Source organism: Pelodiscus sinensis, chromosome 6, assembly GCF_052426305.1.
Source record: "Pelodiscus sinensis isolate ZL-2025 chromosome 6, ASM5242630v1, whole genome shotgun sequence".
NCBI lineage: Eukaryota > Metazoa > Chordata > Testudines > Trionychidae > Pelodiscus > Pelodiscus sinensis.
Window position 1 is genome coordinate 87,721,524 of NC_143057.1, and position 27,678 is coordinate 87,749,201.

At 41.9% G+C, this 27,678-nt stretch overlaps 1 protein-coding gene across 1 annotated transcript in view; it reads left to right on the forward strand.

Annotated features, from left to right (window-relative positions):
• SCAMP1 (secretory carrier membrane protein 1) overlaps positions 1-27,678 on the forward strand; it is an 84,224-nt gene that overhangs the window by 44,377 nt on the left and 12,169 nt on the right. Inside the window, exons 6-7 of the mRNA XM_006119131.5 lie at positions 8,071-8,230; positions 15,576-15,677. Coding sequence (XP_006119193.3) covers positions 8,071-8,230; positions 15,576-15,677 — 262 coding nt within the window. The remainder of the gene's footprint in view (positions 1-8,070; positions 8,231-15,575; positions 15,678-27,678) is intronic.

Consider the following 27,678-nt stretch of genomic DNA (forward strand, 5'->3'; position numbering starts at 1 on the left):
GCATACTTTGTGCTGTGATCAATGTCATCTTTTCTAGTTGCTGGTGGCAACTTGGATACGGTATGTTGACTTGGATACAGTATGCTGATCTCATAGCAGGACCAAGCACGGTCTAGACAGACACCTGTCAGGGATGATCATTCTAGACCGAGCTTGGTGCTGCCGTGATGCCAGGGTACTGGACTCGATGACCTCTTGAGGTCCCTTCCGATTCTATGATTCTACAATTCTAGTATTAATGTACTGGCATTCTCCTTGTTAGAGACAGATGGGGGCTTTCAGGCTTTTCTCACTTTTTCAATAAGGTTCCAGGTTGAACAAATCTGAACAGTTTTTACTTATGTACTTGGTAATCTTTTTTTTTCTTCCTTTTTTAAATTGAACTTCATGTGTGAATTATGAGTAGTCAGCTTTCAGTACTTAACCATGAAAATGACTCCAATTTGTTGTTCACAGTTTATTATATTCATTAGTGGATCACAGTTCTTTTAAAAAACTTGTAAAATACAAAACTAGTCACTCCAATAAATATAATTCAGGGTTAATATCCATTCTGAAAGCTTGGAATTCAGCATTTTGAATGGCATCAACATTAGTTTCTAATTCCAGCAATTGATTGAATTCATTTCCAAAAATGTCAAACTTCAAGCCTAGGAAGGTTGGGGAAAACAAAACTGGAATTATAATAATGCTGTATTTCTCTCTCTCTCTCTCTCTTTCTCCTTCCAATTTACAACAGTGGATTAAGGAACAGAGAGCATTATAATGTCAACAACTGGAAGCAAGGAGACAGAGTTTTGAAGGTCTGCCCCAATTATGTTAATTTCAGCCATACCTTTTCTCTTCTCACCTTAGAAGAGGGAAACTCTAGAGTGACTCTCTTGTGTTTTTCTTGAGTTTGGCCTCTCATTTCTTTCTTGATCTTGCTGGCATACAGTGGAAGAATGGAGATGAGAAAAAGGAAGGAGAGAAAAGAGTAAGGCCAAAAGCTGGGAACTTGAGTAATCTGCTTAAGGACAGGGAAAATATGTAGAAACCTGAGGTCTCAGTGCTACCCATCTCATGTGGCTCTCAAGGGTGGCTGTGACTGTGTGATATGTACTGCTTAGGAGGATGCCTAGGTGGTCTGGTCTCCATGAGTGACTGTGCTTCCCCTCTGGTGGTACCTGAGGGTACTTGGGCTGCCTTTCTGGTATTTGTCATCCTGCTTCAGCTTGCAATGCTGTTCCACAACTTACCCAGCTATTCAGAAACTAATCTGCCTTGACAGGGTCCCTGGACATGATGGCAGTCACCCACAATTCTGATAAATTCACCTCCTTGGCAGCTGCCTAGCCTCCTCTTAGACCAGAATAGTCTTTCAGTTTCTGTTTTCAGGTGTCTGTTTCTGTTTGATAAATTTTAGAGATACCCCTTTCCACATCATTGTCTGCATATTACCCTGGGTAACAGCTTCTTTCAGTTTAACACCTTGATCTTTGCTCTTTCCTCAGTGACAAGCTGTTTTTCAAAAATCTTAATTGACTTGGCTGCCAACCTCTCTATTTGTTTCTCAATAGCATCTTCATTCAGGGACCCTGCTAGTATCTGGGACAGGGTCCTCGGGTATCTGTCTTAACTGGTTTCCCGAATTAAACTGGGCCTATTCCTACATTATTCTTTTCAAGAAACTTTCATACATGGGTGTGATCCTGAATACCTATGTGCAGATGCTTTCTTAGCTTCAGTCCCTGTCTGTTGGTACCTGTTCCATGTAAAGAGCAGTCTAAAGATGCTAGGACTCTTAACACCCTGTGTGGATTTAATGCTATGGGCATGAATGTATCACTGGCCTTTGCAATCCTCCTTGTCTATTTAATGGACTCTTTTAATGTTCATCTGATAGGTCGTGCCTTGCTATACTAGAGGGCTTTTCTTTTCCTCAATTTCTATGTCCTTAAGTTGCAACAATTGAAATGTGGTGGCTTCTGTCAACCACTAGCGGAATTTTCTCTGTGCTCCTCCATTCCTGAGAATTTGGGCAGAAGCCTATCAGGTGGGTCACAATAACATCCTGAAAAGATTGGCACAGTCACAAACTGGGTTTGGGGAAAGGGAGACTAGATCTTAGTTTTCAAAGATTTTTACCAGATTCTGAGGCACGCTCCTTTGCATGGATTATCTTGATTGTGTTTGCCAAACTTCCATGTTTGTTTCTTGGAAGTTCTATTTCTGTAACATCCCTAATGTAAAACACGATAAAAGGAGGGCAGAGTTTAATCAGCTAACTGATGAGCTGATACTTAAATTCCACTAGGCTCCTGAGAGAGGGGTTGGCAGCCGAGACTTCACATGGGTGGGACCTGCTGGCAGCAGGCCTGTGGAGCAGAGTCAGTTGGGACCCAGGGAGAGGGGTCTGCTGGTAGAGCCTACAGTGCGGTATCAGCTGCTGGGTGCGGGGGGGCAATCTTCCAGCCCCCTTTCTTTCCCCACATTATTGAGGAAAATATTGAACTGTGTACTGATAGAATTTTGATCACTTGCACAGTTACTATTTTTATACATCTTTTACATCCCTATTTTGTATAAGGTTGGAGTGGGAAAATTAGGATGCTGCTTCCCTTTTTTATCTAGGAGTTTGAGGAATGGCAGATAGAACAAACTTTACTTTTGCTGGCTCAGTGGTGGCCCTTCTATTGCTGGTTTGCAGGTCTTATCAACTTACTAGTAAGCCCTTCTCTCTGTTTTTCTCCTACTCCTCCAATATCTGTGGTCATTTCAGAGGGTCAGCAAATAGTCTCAAAGATTTGTGCTTTTCAACTACCTTCTTCTGTGGCTGGCTGCATGTGAATTGAACAGCACCATATCTTCAAGGATGGTTTATTTGCTGAGGTTACATGTATCTGGCAAGCATTGTATATTATGCATGATTTTCATCATCTGATGTCACATAAGGAGTGGTGTTGCCCTCTTTTGCTTAGCTCCAGGATGTTTCCGACTTCTTCCTAACAGGATTCAAGAAGAGCTTCATAGACCAGCACTTCATCTTGTAGTTTCAGATTCAGAACACACATTCAGGTTTACTTGCTTTATTAAGAGGGCTTTCCTTCTTGTAGTGACCTCAACCAGGAAAGTGGGTGAGCATAAACATTTGTTATGTCGGCCAGAGCTGCAAATGTTTGTGCAAAGGCGGTTTTTCAGTGTTTCCAGGATTAATTTACAAAGTGAATACTGAATTCTACCTGAAGTACAATCCATTATTCTCTCAGAATAAATCCATTCTGTCCCATGACAAGAGGCTTCATTTGTTGGATATTGCGTTCCTCAGTCTTATTCTGAAGAGTTTCAAAGAGCAGAACTGGGGATAAAAGTTACAGCTATGTGATTCCGAGGCTGTGTTTTTACATGGTGTGAATAAGGTTTCCTTAGCTTTGACCTAAGCTTGTCCATAGACAGTGAAGCCTTCATTTCTAGGGTGGTAATGAGGTAGGCTCGCTGCTTTTTCTACATATTGCTATCAGTTGGGATGATATATTTTTCAGCTTCCTGCTAGTGGCAGAGTAAAGTAGCTTCTCCTCTTATGGGTTATTGTTTGCTGCATTCACTGTCTCTTCCCTAATCCACTGTTGTAGAATAGGAAAAGAGGACACAAGACCAATAATTCTTGGAAACAAATCTCTCTAGAAGATCTGAAAAATTCAACCCCACATTTTCTTATGAGATCCCTCATGGACCTTGCCACTTGGAGAGTTAGGTAGCAGATAGTCATTTCTGCCTTCATTTTCAAGGGCATTTTATGCCTCTGCATAGAACCAGTAGTTGGGGGGGGGGGGATGGTCTCTGTTTAAAATTACAAGATAAATTTAAATGCATTTAAAAATGAAACATTAGAATTTTGGTGTAAGTGAGATGTTCTTATTTTAAGGAGTGATTTCAGAAATGAGCTACAGTGAACATTATATGTACTCATAATAACAGATATACACTGTCCTGTGGGCCTGAGCGGGGAGAGAGGTTCTTCTTTCTCTGGAATAATCATGATCAATTTTTAGTTTGCTCAAGCAGAGGTTATTTGAAAAAAAACTGCTGTAGATAAAATTTCTTTTCATCAGAGGTCCCAGAATGGTACTTCTGAAAAATGAAACCATCTGTTTATCCACAAAGTTGATGTAGCACAGGCAGCAGCAGTTCAAATTTTCCTATCAACAGGCCTCAGTGTTTGTGAGGTAGCTTGGGCCTAACAAGGCTGTAAGATATTAAGTAGCAAATTTACTCAGTGTTGCTTGGTTCATTAAGGAGGGGCTCAGTACAGGGGACTGTGGGAGAGCAGGAGTCAGGATAGGGCTTGGCCCCTGCAGCTGGTTCAGGGAGGGTAGAGGGCCCACAGGTTGGCCCCAGCCTCCAACTGCCCCCCCCTTCTGCAGCTGATCTAGGGGGGAGCCTCAGAGGATTGGCCCTGGCATCTTCCTTGCCCCCCCTGCAGCCTGTGGGGGGGGGGCAAGGCTGCCTTCAGCATCCCCTTCCTATGAACTATAGGCTATCCCTGGGTGGCAGGGCTCCAGGGGCTGCCCCTGGCTTCCAGTGGGGCCCCCTTTAGGCTCTCCATGGGGGCAGGAAAAGGCTACAGGGGCTGTCCTCAGCCTCCAGCAGTCCACCTCACCATTTCTCCCTGCAGCCTGTCCAGAGCTTGGCCATACTTCCTGGAGTCCTTGTCACATCTGGCCAGTGTCTCACTGGTGCAGTTGCCCCCAGTGGTCAAGAATATCGCCTCCCTCTTCCTTTCCATGTTCTGGAAAAAGAGTCCTATTCCCGGTGCTTTCTGTTTTCCTAGCACAACCACACGCTGACCTTGCTTTCAGTCGGGATAAGAGGAAACTTCATACCAAATTTAGTGGCCCTAGCTCTTACTGTTTAGGAGGAGTTCTTGAACAAATGGACTCAGAGACACACAGATGGACTCAGAGACAGATGCATTCTTAAATAGATAGCTTGATTACAATAGTTAAGACTAAGATCAGTAAGAAACGCACAGAAAAGTTATAGCAGTATAAACTAAACCGAATTTAAACTGCAGTAGTTATATTGATACAACTTCCACTGTAGACACTCAGTGAGGAATAGGAGTGGCTTTTTTCCCATTTGGTTTAGGTTATGTTGTTTTGGAAGGTGGTGGTGATCTTTCAGTAACTTTCCAGGCTTTGAAGGGGTAAATAGGGAGAAAGATATTAAAAATCATTATCCAGAACTTAAATTTACCAATGACCTTATTTTACCTACCAGAGAGAGATTGAAAAGGAGAAGGGTGAGGCATCAATGGCAATAACTGCTCCTATGTTTAGGTGACTCTAGTCTGCAGAGCAGAGTGAAATTGACATTATTACTGTGGTTTCACTGTTGGCAAGGTTCTAAATAGCTGCAGTGAAACAGGCCATTTTATTGTCAGCATCAGTATGTTTCTGTTGTGAGCATCAGAAGAGGTAGTGAAACTTTTCAAATTCAGGAAGACCATTTTGCATTGACTTGGAACATTCCATCTGTCAAGTGAAATATCTTTGACTACAGTGGCGAAACATTTAGCTCTGTTAACCAAAAGTGTAAAATTTATAAAAAATCTATTGCTTTTGGCCCCTTTGCTAGCCAGCAGAGGAGAGGGGCTGCTACAGTCTTGCTGGTGTGGGAGTGCCCATCCTTCCCCCATCATGTGGCTCTGCCTGTTGTGGACTGGGGCTACTCTGGCCAGGCGGGGGTGCCTCTGCCCGCAGACTGCCCGCAGGACTCATGCAGCCCCATCTGTGGTGGGCGGAGGCTGCTCTAGAACTCAACACTTAACCAGTTAACTGTTCTCATTCTTAACACCCACCACAGAGGAAGACTTGCTGGTGATTTGGAGCTGTACCCTTTTTGGAGCCTCGTGATGTGTTTTTGAAAATACATCTCCACCGAAAAACCTCTCCTTAAAAATGACAAAGAATAGGCATAAATGTAAAACATGTTTTGTTTTGTTTTTTAAATTGAGAAATGCACACAGTTTTTTTGGTCTTAAATTTTATAAACATAAAACTCTTACAAAGTCAAACTTTTGTTTTGCTTCTCAGTGTTGCATATGTTTGGTCTCGCCAGTTTACAAAGCAAAAGCATTCTCCACAGCCCTGAATTTCTAATGTAAAACACAAAACTATCTGCTCTCGCTTTTCCTGGGAAAATGGTTAACTAAAGAGCTAGTAGGTTGCTCACATACCGTTGATAATGAAAAAGTGAAGTCTGAATGAGACTGGTTAAAGCTTTGTTTTTGTTAATGCCAGTTTAACAAGAACTCTAAAACATTATAGTGGGGAATAAAACTTTGATAACTTTCCCTTTTTCAAGAATTGTAAATTAGGCACGTCAATACTGCAAATGAAGCTGGGATTTGAATTTCCAGTGCTTCATTTGCATAATGGCGGCCACCGCTTTTTTCTGAACCAGGACTTTTGGGGGAAAAAACCTGACAGTTGAGACAGGAATCTTTCGAAAATAAAACCCTTTTTTGAAAGATCCTGTAAATCTCATTTTTTGAGGAGTTTCAAAATGGGGCATTTCTGTTGAAAATGCCCCATCTAAACTGCCATTTTTTTCGAAAAGCCCTGTTTCGAAAAAAGTGGTGGCCACCATTATGCAAATGAAGAATGGGATATTTAAATCCCCACTTCATTTGCAGTATCGATGTGTCTAATTAACATCCCTTTCTTGAAAAAAGGATGTAGTCTAGATATACCCTAATTGCCCTCTTCCTTGAGTTAGCAGCTGAGAGCTCACAAAGTGTATGTATATTTTTTTAAATATATCCATCGGGGAAGGGGGGACGAGTACTGGAAAGGAGTGCAGGTCAATCTTTAATCTCATCCTGTTGCTTGGCTTCTCTCTCCCATCTCATACTTTGTAGCAGTCATAATTACTGCACTTGACATGTGTCTCCAAAGCCAGTGTCCTTTGTGGTGGCAAAATTGTTCCTGATTTGGCCACTGGGGAGTGCTGACAAGAGGCATGCACATGTTTTCATCTATCCTTTAAAGGCTGATAACAGTGATTGTAGTGTTCTTGTAGTCAGACAGCCTCAAGAGTAAGAGTTGAAGTGTCTCTTCCTTCTATTGTGTCTTCTCTTCCCTGAAGAAACTAAGTATATTTCCATTAATTCCTGGATTATAATGTTGGTTTAAGTTCTTTAGCAAATCTTAGAAAAAATTAACCTCTAATAGCTGTTTCAATATCTTTTACTTAGTATGCCATTGCAATGTACTAACTAAAATAGGAGACTGAGAACTATAGTTCTGAGTATTAGTAGTGGTGAAAGATATTTCTGGTTGTTCTAAGATGTATTAGAACACAATGTAATTTTTTATGCTTTTATAGAGTTCTCAAAGTTTTCTTTCAGCGTGAAATATTTTTGTGTTAGGATCATATTACTTTATTTCATTTGAGAGAGCATAACATTTGCCTTAAAAGGATTTATAGTTCATAATCTTTCATTTTCAAATTACAAAATTTCACTTGCTAAGCAGAGACTAATTTCTATATTTTGTAAGACACTTTAAAAACTTGAACAGTGTAGGCCTTCTGTATATTTAATGATAAGGTAGCATCATGTTCTTGTACATATTTACTGGTCTGACTGTCAGAGAAAATAATTCAACAGTGTTATAAGAAGGTGTTTGCCAAGATCTGTATCATGCAATTACTGTAGCATAAGTGTCAGCAACTGCAGCTGAGAGAACATTATCTATTTAACTCTTTGATGCTGTAAATCTAATGTACAGTGCTTCAGATTAATACTTATTATACCATTAAATCTTGATCCCCCTCTATACTACATATATATTATGTTTTCTAAAATCTTTAATTTACTTTCTAAGTACTTACCTTCCCTGGGAACTTTATCATTACTTCAGACAGGTGTATGATACTAGCAGACTAGTCTGTTGGAGACAGAAAATGTTAAGAGTGATGTGGATGTATTTTGTTTAAAGTTTTTACACTTATTTAGGTAATATTTCAACAATTAAAACATTTGTTGCATAAACTCAGGTTAATACAAATTATTTTTTTGTTCTACAGTCCATGCAGTGACACTGTTTCTAAATATCTTTGGATGTTTGGCCTGGTTTTGTGTTGATCCCAGACGAGGGGTTGATTTTGGATTGAGTATCCTCTGGTTCTTGCTTTTTACTCCTTGTTCATTTGTCTGCTGGTACAGACCACTTTATGGAGCCTTCAGGTAATGCCAATCTGGTTTTGAATGTTTTTAACGCACATTATGCATTTTGAAATGTGTTCATCTTGAAGTAGAACTTTACTCGGCTTAGTTTGATATACTAACTAGAATTATTTTTTTATTAATTATTGGAAGAGGCAAGTTAAATTAACCCACTTGCTGCTTCCAGAGCATAAACTGATGACAAAAGACTACCTTTAGGAAGCTAATAATTAGGAACAACATTTTTTAAAATGTAGATAACTACTTCTAAACAAGTGATATTTGTAGGGAATGGATGACATATTGTGTTGTTTGGGCTTCAGTTATCAAGAAAATTCTTATCACGTTGGTCCTATCACATCTAAAATTGTACTCTGATTAATACAGCATTAAATCCTAATACAAAAAACAAGTGCTATAGCAAAAAATTGCAAATGGGTAAAGATTTTTATACTTTAATATATACGATGTTCTCTTGAGTGCTCAGTCTGTAGGACTCTTCATTATTTTTCTAAAAAGCAGTGAAGTGGCCAAAGGAAAAATATAAATTTTAAATATCCTTCATAACTCTCATACTTCGTTCCTCCCCTCCCCCATCTTGTATACATGAATTAAGGAGCAGTTACTATCATAGTTATTTTTAAATATTTTCAGTGGTCCCTTTTCAATCTGCATTTAAATACTTTGTTCTCAGCAAGTACACCTTGCTGGTCTGCACACAAACTTACATTAAAATAACTAAACTGATTTTATTTCACAGTTCATTTTGCATTTATTCTTTCTTTCTTGAGTGCTTACCCTATTCATTATCATAATGAAGCACTACATTTGTATCGACTTGAATTTTTTAAAAATTCTCTTTTTTCAATCCTATATTTCAATGATGAAGGCTGTTGCAATGCTTTATATATTGTCCTGTTAAGCAACAGCATAGCTTTCTATAGATGCTGTGTTCAAGGGATGATGAGTTTAATTAAAGCAAACTTAGCTACAGACTTGTATTGATTTAACAGTGAACCCATGATATGTATATAATCAGCTATAGAGAATAGGAAATGTTTGAGATCCTGTATGCATAGGGCTGAGAATCCCGAGGGCTTGAGACTGACTATCTTGTGAATAGAAAACCAGTATGCTTTGGAACTAGGGGCTAGGACTTCCTGCATATTAGCTGACTTGCCCACTCTCTCCAGTATGATGCTATGGAGGAGGGATCTAAGCTTAATTAGGAGGAGACATGAAGACAAGGGTCAATAGTATCAGGCATCCCAGCTTTCTCCAAAATGTGTACACTATTCTGGGCTTCACAGCTACAGCTTTTCTTTCCTTTTCTTTGTTTATCACCCAGTGGGGTCAATAACAAACTTCTTTCATTTAGGTTTTGAAATTCTTGGTTCTGGACATGAGATCTTATTGGGAGCATCCAGTGATATATTACACATTCATCTCCACACTTACCCCTGCCTCAGCACAAATCTCAGGCACCTATTGTCCTGATAGCTATAATGTTGTTTTACTCTGAGTCCTGAAATTGCATATTAGTGTTCAGGATGATCCGACTCTCCATATCTGTATTTTAGATAAATTTGGACTTTAAACAGAAACCCTAACTGCAACTTTAATTTTGGAGTCATAGTTATTTCTCTACAATAACTCATTTTGGAAGCGTGCATACTTTTAAGCAAGGATATTTTTGTTTCAAGATTTACTGATAGGGCTAATACCGCATTACATATGAAGTCGTGTTGTGTTTATAATAATAACTTTAAAGATACTACCCTTCTGAGATGCATACTTTGTCTTAAGACCATGGAATACTTGTGATGGTATTGAGCCCCCATTTATTATTTAGAGCTGGTTTACACTAAAGTTAGGTTGGCTTAACTACATTGTTCAGGGCTGTAAAAAATTTCATGTCCTGTGCAATATAATTAAGCTAACCTAAGCCCACTGTACTGCTTTTCAAAGAGGTGGATTTACTGCAGTAGTGGAAGAACCTCTTCCGACACTGTAACGCTACAGCAGCTCAGGTGCAGTTTTGCCTTTGTAGCATTTCTAATGTAGACATTAGTGTCTGTCTTTTTTCCTGCTTTAAGCAGGAGGTCTGTGTGTGGGCCAAGAATAGATACTGGTGTTTGCCTCATCTTTGCTGGTTAGAAGTTACACTTCTGCTGCTGAGATCCCCTGCTAATGCTTCTATATTTAGTCGTCTTTCTTCTCTGCCTTGGTCTCTGTGCAAGTGAATGTTTTGTTATGCAGTGTAAAGATGTCAGAAGAGATGACCGGGGTGGTCATGCATCTTTTTCTCTTTAACATGCTAGAAAAGAAGTAGGAAATGAGAGGTAAATAATATATTGGGGTGATGTTGACAGATGGCACACAACAGAACTCAAAAAGAATTAATGAAGGAATACAAATGATCAGGTGACTGGAAACATTGAGGGTAGATTAAAAGAGCAAAACATGTAGGATGTAAACATATTAAGAATGGAAAATTATTTATTGTGGTACATAAGGCACAGTTAAAATAATTGGGAAGGAAACTTTGAAAGGGAATATACTCGGATATGTGTATTTAGCTATGGAGTAGTTTCTGCAAGAAAGCAGTGGAAAACCCATTGCTTGTCCTTTTAAAACTAGACTGGAGAAAACTGTGACATTTATTATGATTAAGAATCCTTTTTTTGTTAAGGAGAGGGAATGAGTAACAGGTTTTTGTTTTCCCCATCTCTGTATTGTTTGGCAATATAAATTCTTCAAGATTACACAGCCTTTAGACAGTTCTGACACAAGAATGTCACCTATGCAGTCTTTCAGAACCAGATCTTTTTTGGTCCTGTTCTTGGTCCCCCTTTCCAGATATTAAGCATATAAACTGGTAGTATGAAGTGTATGAGAAATTTTTGCTGCTAAATGGTTCAAACTCTGTGGTTGGACAATTGCATTGCAGAAATAACACATTTGTGATTTTGTGTATATTGTGTTTGACTCCGTATCAGATGTCAGCTTCCAAATAAAAGGAGTAGATATTTCTCCAACTAGCTCTGCAGATTTCAATCTGAGTTGAAAAGAGTTGTCTTTCTTTCCTTAAAATTACTTCTTAAGAGACGCCTAAGCAGCCCCACTGTGAGTTTCATAGGTATAACTGAAAGGAACTTGGAATGCAATTCTGTTGAAGATGCACAGGAAGGAATAGACTTCAGTTTTGCACCTCAGAGATTTGTTGGCTGTTCAGTAGTTACGGAGGCTAAATCAGTAATGATGTTTTTTGTCATTGTAAGCAGATAAAATATCAATCTAAGGGAAGGAGTATGCTCATGATAGCATGTACGGCACAGACCCTGCACACCTGCTAAGATTGGGTGTATGTATAGCAGTATAGATGATAATGCAGTGCCTTGGCAAGCAGAATATTGATGTGCCAGAAGCCTAGAGTATATACCAGACATGGTTCTCGATACACCAACAGGTCTCCCATATCTACACTGCTATTTTTAGTAGTGCAGTGGTCTGCTGCATTTCTGTTATGGAACATTTATCTTCTCTTTCCCACCTGCCAGTGCCTATTACTGCCACATGTAGCTACTCAACACATTCTGGACTCAGCTTGCTTTTTACTGTGACATGTAGTTATGCATACCCAACACGCTGCCGCAAGCGTAAACAAGGCCAAAAGATTGAAGGTAGTCTTAAAGTTGAAGGCAATGTGGGTGAAGTGTTCATGATTTTAAGAAAAGGAAGGAGTGAGAGCAGCAGAATAAGGACAATGGATTTTTAAAATCAGACTTTTAAGGCATGCAGAAGACTGGTAGATAAGGTCGTATGGGAAGACGTCTTTGGGACATAGGAGTTCACGAGAGCTGGCAGTATCTAAAGCAGACAGTACAAAAGGCACAACTGCAAACTATGCCAATAGAGGAAGATTAGTAAGAGGCCATCCAATATGACTCTATCAGAAGCTTTTCAGTTACCAAAAAATTAAAACTTTTTATGGTCGTACAAAAAGTGGCAGCATTAATAAATTGCCAAGGATGAATAGAAAAGAGTAGAACAAGCGTAGAGGCACAAAATCAGAATGTGCTAAGGCACAATGACTTACAATTAGAAAGGAATATAAAAGGCAATAAATGTTTAGGTGACCTGATACTCAACACAACACACTATTAATAACCAGGAGAAAGAAATACAAACCAAAACAGGATAAGACCATTTACATAAATTATATGTATTCAAGTTGGCATGGTGTGGCGTGGTGAAATTCATCTTATAGTTTACTTAAGGTATTAGCTGAAGCTGAAGTGATCTCACTGCCAAATTCATTGAGGATGCATGAGGTCTCAGAGGACTTGAGAAGTACAAACGTAGTACTTGTTTTTAAAAGGGGTGCAAAGAAGACCTATGGACGAGTCAGCGTGACTTTGATACCTGGAAAGATACCAGAGCAAATTGTTAAACAAGGTGAAAGCATCTAGAGGATGATAAGGTTATAAAGGAATAGCCAGCATGGATGTGTTGCAAATCATGCCAAATTAACTTCTTTTGTTTTTTTGAGAGGATTACTGACCTAGTGGGCCTGAAGCTATAACGGTGTGAAATGTCTTGATTTTTTTCAGTAAGGCCTTTGATAAGTTCCATATGGCATTCTCATAAGCAAACCATGGAAATGTGGTCTAGATCAGTGGTTTCCAAACTGTGTTGCAACCCAGCAAAGGGTTACTTTGCTATAGGGTGACCCAGTGACTAGTGGGCATGCTATGGCAGACTTCCTGCCTATCTTGGCACTGTGGACCATGTTGTGCTTGGAAGTGGCCAGCAGCAGACTGGCTCCTAGATGGGGAGGCCATGAGGCCCTCAGTGCGCTGCCCCTACACTAAGCACTGGCTCCACACTCCCATTGGCCAATGGGAATTGGAGGGAGGGTCTGTACCTGTGTGCCTTTGCCTGGGAGCCATACCTGCTGCTGGCCAGGGCACAATGGGGGTCTGCAGTGCCAGGATAGGCAGGAAGTCTGCCATAGCGCCCCAACTGTGCCACTGATCAGGAGCTGCTGAAAGTAAGCCCATGCACACTATGACCACTAACCCCTCGCCCTGATACCCTCCTCCCCCAAACCAGAGCCCTCTCCTCTGTCCCTCATTCCTGGCTGCCCCCAAGTCTGCACTCAAGTAAAAAAAAAATTAATTTTTTTCAAGAAGAAAATTTTGAAAACCGCTGGTTTAGATGCATGAAATTACAAGGTGGATGCACAATTGCTTGAAAGATTTTACACAAAGACTAGTCAGCAGTGATTCTGTATATGTACATAGCGGGGTCCTAGGGCAGTCTGCCTTTGGTCTGGTACTAGTCAGTATTTTCGTTAATGATATGGAAAATGGAGTGGAGCATATGCTTATGAAGTTTGCTGATGACACCAAGCTGGGAAAGGTTGCTACTACTTTGTAGGATAGGATTAGAATTAAAAACAACCTTGATAAATTGGAGAATTGGTATGAAATCAACAAGATGAAATTCAATAAAGATAAGTGTAAGTAGTACTACTTTTAGAAGGAAAAATCAAATGCACACATCGATGGAGAATAACTAGCTAAGTAGTAGTACTACTGAAAAGGATCTGGGGGTTATGGTGAATCACAAATTAAGAGTCAAGAATGTGATGCAATTACAAACAGGGCTTTTACTCTAGGATGTATTAATGTGAGTGGTGAATGAATGTAAGACACATTAATTGTCCTCTTTACTTGGCACTAGCAAGGCTTTAGCGGGAGTACTCTAGCCTGTTCTAGACTACACATGTTAGGAAAGAATTGGACAAGCTGGAGAGGGTCAGGAGGAGAACAGCAAAATTGAGAAAAGGCTTAGAAACAGGCATGTTTTATGGAAGTTAAATTGTGTTTAATCATCTAATTGAGTAGTCAGTGGAATTGGCATCAACTGCTCAATTAGTCGTAAGGGGAGAAATGGCAGAGTCACAACAGGGTTAGCGGCCCCCCCTCCTGGAAGCTAACCTTGCTGTGGCTCCTGCCCCCTCCCCTTGCTGCCTCTATCCTTGCTGCTTCTGATAGAGGCAGCAAGGGAGGTTGAAGCAACTAGTTGAGGAGTCACTTGACTAGTCGCTTACAGCCCTAGCATGTTTAGTTATAGAAAAGACTAAAGTTGTGTGTGTGGGGGGGGGGGCTCATAATGATCTTCCAATAAACTGTTATAAAAGGTTGTTCTCTGTGGGTGTGTCTAGACTACATGCCTCCTTCGACGGAGGCATGTAGATTAGCCAGATCGGAAGAGGGAAATGAAGCCACGATTAAAATAATCGCGGCTTCATTTAAATTTAAATGGCTGCCCCGATCTGCCGATCAGCTGTTTGTCGGCAGATCGGGGGAGTCTGGACGCGATGCCCCGACAAAGAAGCCTTTCTTCATCGACACAGGTAAGCCTCGTGAAACCAGGTTTACCTGTGTCGATGAAGAAAGGCTTCTTTGTCGGGGCATCGCGTCCAGACTCCCCCGATCTGCCGACAAACAGCTGATCGGCAGATCGGGGCAGCCATTTAAATTTAAATGAAGCCGCGATTATTTTAATTATTATTTTAATCGCGGCTTCATTTCCCTCTTCCGATCTGGCTAATCTACATGCCTCCGTCGAAGGAGGCATGTAGTCTAGACACACCCTGTGTGTCCACAGATGGCAGGACTAGAAGTAATCAGCATAAACTGTAGCAAAGAAGGTTTAGGTTGGATATTAGGAAAAACTAGCTATAAGGATAGTTAAGCACTGGAATAGGCTTCCAAAGGGGGTTGTAAAATCACTGTCATTGGAATATTTCAAGAACAGACTAGACAAATAGCTGTCAGGGATGGTTTAGAGCAGTGATTCCCAAACTTAGTATCATGACCCACTAGTGGGTCATAGGATGTGGAGTGCTGGGTCCACAGTTGGAGCTCCATAGGGTGTGTGTGGGGGGGCGGGGGAGCTCCCTGGCAGCTGCGTGTGGGGCTTGGATTGGGGGGAGGGGGGCTCAGATATAATTATTGGGTTGCAGGCATAAATTATTTTTTTTAAGTGGATCATGAGAAAAAAAGTTTGACAACCACTGCTTTAGAGTTACTTGGTCCTGCCTCAGTGCAGGGGGCTGGACTTGAGGACCTCTTGATGTCCAGCCCTTCCATTTCTATGATTCTGAATACAGAGAAGCAGATATGTTGAATTAAGATAACGTTTTTACATAATCACTTTACAGAGTAAAACCCCATGTAGATATAAAAAGTTATCATTTGGCGTTAAAGATGGTCTATAGAAAAAGTTACTTCAATACTGTATTTTAATATGCTTTTAACCTTATGACCAGCTTCTTTAATGTTTTCTCTTTTAGGAGTGACAGTTCTTTCAGATTCTTTGTGTTCTTCTTTGTGTATATCTGTCAATTTGCTGTACATGTACTCCAGGCTGCAGGATTTCAAGGATGGGGTAACTGGTGAGTGATTAGCTTCATTCAGTTTTGTGTAACTATCAAAGAATAAACTAGTGTTTTAAATTACAATAAAATAGTGTAAAAGACAGTAGATGTATGCAGAGCAGTTATTTAGTAGGTAATGTTTTGATCTTATATTTTGGTGACGAGATGCCAGATAGCATTTTACAATGTCCCTTATTATGGAAAAAAAAATCCAGCCCAAGGTCATTTGGATAGGTAGGTATTCCCAGTATTAGGGATGCCAGAGTGTTATCTTTTACCCTAAGCTCCTAACTGTCCCAGTTTCATAGCAGTTCTACTCAAATATTATATCAACTCTGTTTATGTATGTGATTTCCCCTTTATTGGGAATAAAACTAAGGCTCTGAAGTAATTGAGTCATGACAAACTGCATAAAGCCACCTCTTGCTTGTCTCTGGTGGACAGCTGGAATACATGGGAGTTAGACAGGGCTCAACCTGAGATCTTCCTACCTCAGCAGGATCCAGGATGTTAGCCTGACCCAGAATATGTTGAAACTAGTGAGAGTCAACTTGGATCGAGCTACAAATGCTGGCAGGGCTTTGGTATTATTCACAATAGCCATGCCAAGTCTGCATGTAAATCAACCTTTATGGACTGTGAGGTCCCCTCAGTGCAACAGTACTCTGGGTTTTGCTGGCCTGGAGGTAGTCCAGAGGCAATTTCCAATTAGGAGGATCCCCAGAAGTATCCAAAGTTCATATGCAAGTGGAAAAGATGTTTATGTGAATGGCAGACATGACTCATTTGGTTGACATAATGAACCCTCTCTACATACATGCATATATTTTGAAAGTTTATTATGTTGAATGTAAAATGAAATATCATGTAGAGCTGTCAAGTTCTTCTTCGGGGGTCCCTGTGGGTGCTCCACTTAGGTGTGTCAGTGCCGCTGTGCACGCAGTCCGGAGATCTTTGTTAGTAGTCCCCTGGCCGCTGGCGCATGCTACGCTATTGCGCAATCTCCCAGATTCACAGACATGCGCTGGCGACCATTCCATCAGTTACTTCTTAACTGCCACTGGCATCGGTCGCACTTAGTTTCCCTAACAGCATCAAGAGGAAAAAAGGGGTGGGAGGAAGGAAAAGGATAACAACAGAAAGAAAAGCAAATGAAGCAGCATGTGGGCGCTTCGCCTGAAAGAGAGCACAAACAGGGAAAAAAACCTGTCATGCCTGCACCACTGGGCTTTAAAAGGTGCACAGGGTATGGAACAGCAATTGCAGCAGCAGACAGATATGAGGAGTGTCTTCCCTGCCCATCCTATCAGTCACTGCCTGCACTGTCAAAAGCTCACTCCACACTCTAAGAAGGCTAGAGACCTACAAAGAAGACTATTATTTTTGGACCACAACATGGCTGAGTGTCAGCCTCATTCCCCCTCCCTTGGGGAGGAGGGCAGGAGGAGCGCACCCTTGCGGGGATGTGCTAGAGAGCAGTACCCAGAGCTGAGTACAAAACGCTCCCGGTCCCCTGCTGAGCCTCAGCCTCTAACAAAAAGGCAAAAGAGGCTGATAAACACCACTAGGCAAGACTCTCAAAAGTGGGACAGAGGATCCAGCTTAAAGAAAAACCATGACCTTAATATGAAGCATGGAGCTGCTGGCCGTGCTTCAAGCTCTCCACATAGTAACATGGCACCAGTGAAAAACATGGTACCGCTGAGGAGCAAGAAAGCTGGTAAGTTGCAAAGCAGTGGGGAATGCTGTGCCTCCAACATGGAAAAAAACTAGATAAATACTATGTTGCCCCCACATAGGTTGAATTCCTCTTTTCACCCTTCTCCTAATTCATTAGTGGTTGAAGCAGCCAATCAGAGGGGGAAGCAACAACAGTACCCCAGAACACCAAGTCACAATAAAGAGACACAAAGACTGGATGTGATGGGGAAGATAGCCTACTCATTAGCCTCCCTCCAGCTGAGAATTGCCATCTGTGTGGCTTTACTAGCAAAATACTCACACAACATTCAATTCCTTTATTCAGTATAGACCAGAGGATGTGAGGGAACAGTTTGAATCAAATATCAGAGAAGGCTCATTGACTTCTCGAACAACTCTACAGGCAGCATTAGATGCAGTGGACATAGTGGCCAGATTGAAGGCATCTGCAGTAGTGATGTGACGGATGTCATGGCTGCAGCTGTCGGGGTTCCCCCGGGAGGTTCAATCGAACATCGAGGATCTCCTATTTAAGGGTGATAAGCTTTTTGCAGAGGCAACAAACTCAGTGCTCCACACGCCACAGAACTCTAGGGTGACACTCTGCACCCTAGGAATTCAGCCGCCTGGCGCCTGTAGAAAACAATACAAACAATATAACCAAAGGTTCAGAGTGCCAGGGTATACACAACAGCAAGGCCCTAGGGGAACTAGAGGAGCATGACAAACTCGACAAAGACAGTCAAGTGAGCAGTCATCAACCCAAGCGTCCACCTCACGTCAGCAAATTTGAAGATTTGGTTGAGGGTACAAAAGCCCCTGATTCTCCAGGGCGGGTACAACCAAGCAAACAAATATTCGGAAACAGACTTGCCACATTCTGCCTGGCATGGAAAACCATCACCTCGGACCAATGGGTCCTAGAAATAATACAAACCAGATACTGCATACCATTCACAGCAGTTCCACTAACCCACTCCTCTCCCTCTTCAGGGACCTCTCTCACAAGTTGGTCCTCCTGGAAGAAGTGCAGCACCTCCTAAAACTAGGCGCTATAGAGGAGGTACCCAGCTGCTACAGAGGAAAGGGATTTTATTCCTGATACTTTCTAACTGTCAAGAAATTGGGAGAGTGGAAGCCTGTCTTAGACCTCTGTGGACTCAACCAGTTCATCAAGTATCAACAGTTCAAGATGATCACGCTGGCAAAGATCATACCTGCCTTCGAGAAAGGAGCATGGCTAGCTATATATGACCTCAAGGACATATATTTTCATGTATCAGTTCACCCAGTGCATAGACGATTTCTCAAGTTCACCATTAAGGACTTACACTATCAGAACAGGGTGCTCTCCTTCAGGCTGTCCATTGACTCAGAGTCTTTTCCAAAGTCATGTCCATGGTAGCCACACATCTGCAAAGAAAAAAACATATTTCTGTATCTCGACGATTGTTTGATCATGGTGTCCTTATCTGGCAACACGAAACAATCACTGGAGTCAACAGGAATGTTGTTTGACACACTCGGGCTTCTACTGAATTTGGAAAAGTGCACCCTCACTCCTACCCAGACCCTAGAGTTTATAGGGGCACAGTTGGACCGCACTCAAGGCATAGCCTCATTGCCAACCCACAGATGGTCAAGAATGTGCTATTTGATCGTGTCCATACATAGTTGTGCACACACGGCACGTACATGACTGCAAATACTAGGACACATGGCAGCGTCCATGTCTGTAGTCCTGAACGCCCGACTACATATGTGGCTATTCCAGTAACGGCTATACTCTGTATATTGTCCCAGGCACCATCTGCTCCACCAGACAATCCACATGACCAGGCAGTTCAAAAACACCCTCAATTGGTGGACAGACACAAACAACATCTGCATAGGACTTCCATTCTAGATGTCGACACCGTTCATCACTATCACGACAGACACGTCCCTGCTGGGATGGGGAGCCCACATGGGGAGTATGATATTACAGGGACGATGAACACATGAAGAGTTCCGACTTCACATCAGTGTGTTGGAACTTAGAGCAGTGAGGAGGGCATGCTCTCAACTGCTCACACACATATACGAGACAAAACCGTAAGAATAATGTCGGATAGTGCCTCAATGACATAGTATTTAAACAGGCAAGGGTGAGCGAGAACTCGCTGCCTTATGTGCAGAAGCAATGAAACTATGGTGATGGTGTATTTATACACAGCGTCACACCTATCGCGATACATTTCCCAGGCAAGGACAGTGTACTAGCAAATGCCCTCAGCAGACAATTCCTACAGAACCATGAATGAGAAATCAACAAATCCATCATAAACAACCTTTTCAGGAGATGGGGATACCTGGTTGTAGACTTGTTTGCAACGTACATCAATTCCAAGTGTCCCCAGTATTGTTCCAGGACGGGCATTGGACCGCGATCTCTCTGAGATGTGTTTGCAATATACTGGTATTTCCCACTGGCGTGTGCATTTATTTCCACCTATACTTCTCATAAATCAAAAGGTAATTATAGGACGCAGCAAGAGTCATACTTGTAGCCCCCAATTGGCCGAGACAAATTTGGTACCCTACCATATTTCAACTCAACATACATCAGCTGTACAAGTTTCCCCCGGTACGAGCTCTCTTGACTCAAGAGAAGGGGCGTGTATAACACCCCAGGCTACACTAAACCTGCGAGCCTGGATGCTCATTGGCTCTCACACAGAGCTAGCCCTGTCTTGAAAGGTCAGAGACAACCTAATTAATTCCAGGAGACCCACTACGAGACAAACTTACCTGCAGAAGTGGGCCAAATTTGCAGCCTGGAATTCGGCTAATGCATGGGATCCACACAAGGCAGGGATATCAGATGTACTAGAATATATCCTTCAGCAGCAGAACACCGGATTATCAATTATTCCATCAATTTACATTTAGCAGCTATATTAGCGATTCACCCACTCATACAAGGGTATTCTGTTTTTTCCCACTCGTGCATTAAGAGATTTTGGAAAGGGATAAGGAACCTGTATCCACTGCATAGAGATCCAGTGCCATCATAGGATCTGAACCTTGTGCTGAACTCAAGGATGAGACTGCCTTTCAAGCCATTTGGAACCTGCTCGCTACTACACCTATTGATAAAGGTAGCCTTTCTCATTGTGACAACATCAGCCAGGAGAGTGGGAGAGCTAGCGGCACTCATGGCAGACCCACTGTACACCATGTTTCATAAAGACGAGGTTGTCCTTAAAACCCACCTGAAATTCTTCCCCAAAATATCTACCTCACGCCATAGTAACAAGCCAATATACCTACCTGTGTTCTTCCTGAAACCGCGAGGACAGCAACCAGACAGTGCTGTACACGTTGGATGTACACAGGGCATTCGCCTTTTTCCTGGAATGCACAAATGACTTCCAAAGAACACCCAGACTATTCTTGTCTTGCGCGGACAGGTCCAGAGGTCAGCCTGTCTCCAAACAGCGAATATCCAAATGGATTTCTACATGCGTTTTGCAAGTGCAGTAATTCCTCATTTAACACTATAGATATGTTTCAGAAAATGATCGCGTTAAGTGAAAACATGTTATATGGGGTCAATTTTCCCATTGAAAATAATGGAAAAGGTGGGGGTTGCATTTCAAGTGGTGGAGTCTGTTAGGACCGGGACATAAGGTTGTGGGAGAAAGGGGACTGGGTTACAGCAGGGAAGGGAGCTATTTGGCTCTGGGAAAGGGAAGGGAAGGGAGGAGAGGGGAGGGGGACTGGGTTGGGAGTATGCCCCTGTGACGGATCTGCTGGGACCCGCACTGCGTCTGGCAATGGGGGGGGGGGGTCACTGGAGAATGGCGCAGCGAGAGGCAAACCTGCTGCTGCTTTGCAGGGAGGCGGGGGAAACCCCGTGCAGCCGCCAGTGATAGGCCGGCTCGGGAAACCCAGCCGCCGACCTGCAAGCAGGGGCAGAGGTGAGGGGGCAAGGCGTCCGGCGAGGGGGAGTCAGCGGGGAATGGCGTGGCGAGTGGTGAACCCTCTGCCGCTTTGCAGGGAGGCGGGGGAAGCCCCGCGCAGCCCCCGGCAATGGGCCGGCTGGGGAAATTGTCTTATTCTGGGGACGGTCATGTAATTCAAAAAATGTTCCCTAAAAAAAATTGTGCTATCGTGAAAACGTGTTAAGTGAGCACATATTAAATGAGGAATTACTGTAAGCCAACTACAGCACAGACATCCACTGACAGTTATACAGACACACTCCACAAGAGCAGTATCTACCATGACTGCTTTCCTTCTACCCATAGACATTATCTATAGAGCAGCAACATGGGCTTCGGCCAGTGCTTTGCACAACATTACACAATTCAGACCTTTCAGGACTCCGGCACTAGATTTGGATGTACAGTCCTGTACTACATCCAGTCCTGCATCACGGAACACTCACCACCAAGCAGGAACACTGCTGCATAGTCACCTAAGTGGAGCACCCCCAGGGATGGAGGGAAGGTTACTCACTTTGTGTAGTAACTGGAGTTCTTTAAGATGTGTCCCTGTGGGTGCGCCACACCTGCCCTCCTCCCCTCTGCTCTGGGCTATCACAGTCTAGCGTAGAGAAGGAACAGAGGAAACAGTTGCCGGCATGTGTCTGTCAATCTAAGCGATTGCTTAATAGCGCAGCACACACCAGCGCCCTGGGGACTGCTAACAAAGATTTCCATGCCATGTACACAGCAGTGCTGACACATCTTGAAGAACTCCAGTTACGGCACAAGGTAAGTAAACTTCCCTAATGCTGTTACAATAGACATGGATGTCAACAATTACATCATGTTAAATGACCACTTTGAAATATTTGTATTGGTTAGTTTAATGACATGTATTAGAAAACCTAAATTGGACTGCAAATCAACAATCTAAAAGGTAAAACAAAATCGTACATTTGTACAAGTGTAATTGAAGCTTACTAAGGCTAGTGATATTTTTAATCATCATAGAGATTAATAATAAACAAGATAACTGAGAAGTGTGTAGGTCTCCAGGGTGTTCATTGCCTTAGTATATACAATTCTGTCTAGGGAAGATTGTTCTGGCTACAACCCCAGTTAATGGAGCAGCAACCCCTAATGGTCCAGGCAAAAATAAGGACTTGTGGAAAGCTCAGGTGTCATTGGGTTCTTGAGGAATACAGGAACCAGTTTATCATCCACATTTTTCTATTTGTGTTGCAATGGTGATACAAAATCTGGATTTCCAATATGAAAAGACATGAGATCTTTGTTTGCATGCTCTTCAAAACTGTACTTACTTGGTGGGAATTTGGCTAGTGTCTTGTCCTTTCTGATGGCTTTATTGAGGGGCAAGCAATTCAGAACTCTGCGAGTGTCCTTTTCTTTCTTGCTCTGGTAATTCTGCATTGTTGCTAATTTCCTTGCAGCAAATATTCTGGATTGTCTGTCATTCTCCTGCTTTGGCAAGATTTCTGAAGTGTTTTGACAACATTATACATCTTTTCCCCAATACCAAATAGAGATGATAGTTCCAACCAGATCATGCATGTACAAGAGTTCTGTTGCAGAAGTGAGAAGTGTGTGTTGCACGTTGTGTGCACAGGTATATATGATATGATGCTTTTCAGTTGCACTGGTAGTGGTGCTTGTTTCATTAAGGACCAAAACATCTGTTAGGTGACCTAATCTTAAGACTCCTTTGACACCAAGGGACCCAAAAACCATATTGGCACATACAGTAGCATCCTTGTGTCCACTTCCTTTTTGAGCGCTGTGTGTGTTTCTTCAACACCTCCACTGGGGATAAACTTTTCTATTTTACTTCTGAATAAGCCTCCAGAGGAGTTTTTATGTGGGGTGTACTGCTATAATCTCAGGTGCATTTTGAATCATATATTCACAGAGAAATCTTTCCATTGACTGCTTGTTGGATGTTATGTTTAGAAATTTCTTTCCATGGAGGCACAGGGCATCCATTAGTCATCTGATATTTCTTGCATCCAACCTTAAAATCCTTCTGATGCTGTTTTTCTGCAGTTTTCACAGTATTGGTGTTGTGATATTGGTCAGACTTCAGTTACAGAATTAGCTTTGTCACATCCTTTTAGGACCTGCCTCAAGAACTCAGCTAGTTCATGAAATGTATGGAATTTTTCTACGTCCATGTTTCTGATATAGACGGTGGTTTCTTTGTTGCATGTTCTTAGCTTTTGCAGTGTTTCTGCTTGAGCTCCCAGTTGATGACTTAAATTAGTTTTGTCGGTTCTTCTCATTGTTCCATCTGCACAGAAGAGGGACTTAGGCACATGTTCTGTTGGTTGACTAAGAACAGTTGCCATTGAAACATCAGTTGCTCGTCTTGCTAAGAACAGGGCTTTGCGGAAACCAATTTCTGTACTGGTAGCAGCTGTGATTTGTCTCTGCCTTGCTGACCTAAATTTGGTTGTCTTGAACAGGCTAGCAATTGTTTTAATGCCAGGTTAATTGAATGGGCTGAAGAAGCTACACATGTCCTATCAGAATCAAGTGCACTTCTCACAAATGTCTTTGTTCTTCAGCTACATCTACTATTTTCAGTAGAGATTGTTCATATCTAAGGGTGTGTCTAAACTACATGGCTCCGTTGATGGAGCCATGTAGATTAGGCTGATTGGCACAGGGAAATGAAGCCGCGATTTAAATAATCGCAGCTTCATTTAAATTTAAATGGCTGCCGCGCTCTGCCGACCAGCTGATGATCAGCTGTTTGTCGGCAGATCGGGGCAGTCTGGCTGCGCCGCTGTCGACAAGGAAGGCTTTGTCAGCCGGCGCAGGTATGCCTTCCTTGTCGACAGCGGCGCATCCAGACTGCCCCGATCTGCCGACAAACAGCTGATCATCAGCTGGTCGGCAGAGCGCGGCAGCCATTTAAATTTAAATGAAGCCGCGATTATTTAAATCGCGGCTTCATTTCCCTGTGCCAATCAGCCTAATCTACATGGCTCCATTGATGGAGCCATGTAGTTTAGACGCACCCTAAATGACTGACTGACAATGCATTTCTTAAGCTAGGATCTGGCAAACCTTCATTTGGTTCATGTTACTGCTCTTACTCATTCGAGCAAAGCAGTCTCTGCTGAAAATCTCAAGGCAGATAAAACATTGGTAGTTTAAATTTAGATTATAAGGAGAAAATTCTTATTCCTTCTTTGTGCTACAGAATCTGAGGTTTGTTTGCTTTTCAGATGTCTCTTGAGGGGCCAATCTTTAAAGATAAATCATTCTTGAGGTTCTGTTCGTGAGAATATTTTTTTTCCTTGCCCCTCTTTCTGTGAACACATTTTATGCCTCTTTCTCCTCCATGCCCCCACCCTCCACTTAAGCCTCTCTTTTCATCTTTTCCATGTTCTGGTTACTGTCTGCTTTTGTACAATGTTGCAGTGTTTTATTTTTATTATGAGTGATTTTTAAGCCACTTATTTTCCAAGAGTGAGAATCCTGGAAAAAAAAGATAAGTTTGGTTAGTACTATAATTAGCCATCATGCTCGAATACATCACCCAAAACATGGACACTTTACATGCACATTGTATTAATTTTAAAAACTACACTGAAAGAATGTTAACATTGTAAAGTTGAACATTTCAGAGTTAGGAAATACTGAAATTAAGACTGAAGATAGTTGCTGAAAGTCCTCCCTCTCAGCTCTCCCCCACCCCCAAATCTGCTGAGTATATAGACACTGGCATGGAAAATTTCATCTTAACAGTTGAAGTTCTGTGTATTTACCAAAAAGTGAAAACAGTGGTCATTGTTTGTGTGAGGTTAATCCAATAATTTCACATCAACAATGGCAGAGAAGAATTAAGGTTGTTGGGATGACACAGTGATTGAGTAACACTTGCATTTGAGAATATCTGTGGGTATATGTATATGTAGGTATGTCTCTTGGCTTTCTTCCCTCCCCCCTCAGTTTGTGAAAACCAGTTGTGACAATAGTGCCAAAGTGGATTTTGATCTATATAATAAGTGGTGCAGGTAGTGCTGCATACAGTTAAGCTTACCTGCCTTAGATGTTTCTTAAACTATAATCCTGCAAACAATTTAACACGATTCAGTTAAATAATCTGGTGTTTTAAAAAAACACATCTTATTGATCAGAGAATAAAGAATATTTTATTTATCTTGGGTGAGCCTGATGCAAGGGATGGAAGCTTGGATGAGTGGATAAATTGATTTCCGGTGGTGTCCCCAACTTAGTAGACACAGCTATTGATTTTTCCTTAATTTCGTCAATATAGACAAGATAGCAACTCCTGTCTGCTTTCCATTCCTGTATAGACTCAGCCTGGGGGGGCACAGGGAAAGAGTTGTGTGAACAATTGATATTCACAGGCACCTCCTTGAATCATCCTGAGCAATCTCAATGAAACTTGTCTTGAGTATTTACAGACTAGACTGAGCTGTTGATTGATGGATCTCATTTTCTATGACATCATTGGTGAGCGACTAAGCCAATCCTTGATTGGCAAATCCAGTTACAGATGTCACATAAAAATCCACCTTCTGCGGGTGGTATTCTTTCTTTTTGGATGCTATACTTTTCTTGTAATCTTTGGGTACATTGATTCTCCAAGTGTTTGAGAGCCTGTACAATAGTTTGCTGCCAGAACACTTTGTCTTCAGTTATAATTTCCAGATCACTGGCAGATATGCTGCATGACTTAGCTGGCCTTTAAGATATCTTTAGAACGCTTATATTGACCACCAATAGAGTGCTTTCTGTGAACAAGCTGACGATAGAAGTCCATCTTCGGTCCATCCATCCTCATAACATGACCAGTCCACCAGAACTGTTTGTTCATAAGCATTGCTTCCATTCCTATGACACCACTCAGCTTAAGGATCTCTCTGTTACTAATTTTGTCCCACCAATTCACATTCACTCTTTCTGAGGCAGTGCATAGGGAACTTACTGAGTTTCAAAACATGATGGCATTATAGAGTCCATGAATCTGAGCCATATAGCAGGATATTCAGGACAACTGTCTTATAGACCAATACTTTCGTTGTAGTTTAACATCATGGTCATTCCAAAAGTGCTTAGTCAATCTTCCAAAGGCAGTGCTGGCTTTGGTAGTCGAGCAGATACATTGTCATCAGCATTTATGCTGGAGGACAGTACACTTCCAAGATATCAAAACTTATGAACAGCCTTAAGAATTGTATCAGTAGCAGTGATCACTGGAGTACTGGGCTCTTTCCAAACATACTGAGACATAACCTCTGTCTTGAGGCTCACAGCAAGTCCAACATGGTGAGCAGAAGTAGTAAAATACTCAAAGCTCCTGTGCATCCTCGACTGAACGAGACAACCGTGCACAGTCATCAGCAAACAGGAAGTCATGGATAGTTATGTTGAACACTTCGGTGGGTGTCTGAAGTCTCTGGCGGTTGGAAATGTTACCAGCCATTCGGACTGAATAGGTGTGCCTAGTGCACAGTCCTTAAAAGCAATGAACAGCATAATTGAAAAGTAGATGCTGAACAGGAGAGGAGCAAGGACATATCCTTGCTTTATACCATTTGATACTTAAAAAGGTTCTGATGTCTCTCCATTTTTAAGGATGTGATCCACCTTACCACCATGAGAGGACTGAACTACATTGATAATTTTTTCAGGATATCCAATTCATCCAGGTACCTTCCTAAGCCCATTTCTGTTGACTGTGTCATATGCCTTGGTCAGGTCAATGAAAATCACTTAAAGATCTTCATGTTGCTCTCTACGCTTTCTTGTATCTGGCTGGCTATGAATATCATGTCAGCAGTGCCTCAACTGGTATGAAATCCATACTTACTTTCAGGAATTATGCCATTTGTGAACACATGTAATGGCAGACAATTGTAGAGGATGTGGGCTAGGACCTTACCAACTATAGGCAACAGTGAGATACCCCAGTGGTCATCATAGCATGCACAGTCACTTTTTCTCTTATATATGAGAAAAATCAGGACATGTTTGAAGTCCTGGGGGATTTGCTCTTTCCCAAATGATGATAAACTGGTGAGATGGTACATCAGCTGGCCACAATCAACTTTATAAATCTCTGATGGGATTGCATCATGGCCAGGTGCCTTTTCAGTTTTCATTTGTTTGACAGCTTTTTGTACCTGATCAAGAGTTGGCAGTATAACCATCTGTGAATCATTAGCCCACTGAGGAATCTTTTCAAGAATGGTGCTGTCGAAAATTGATGTCTGGTTTAATACATTGCAAAAATGTTCAGCCCAACAGTCGAGGATTTTAGCACTAAATCTGTAATCCGAGTGTTGCTAACACCA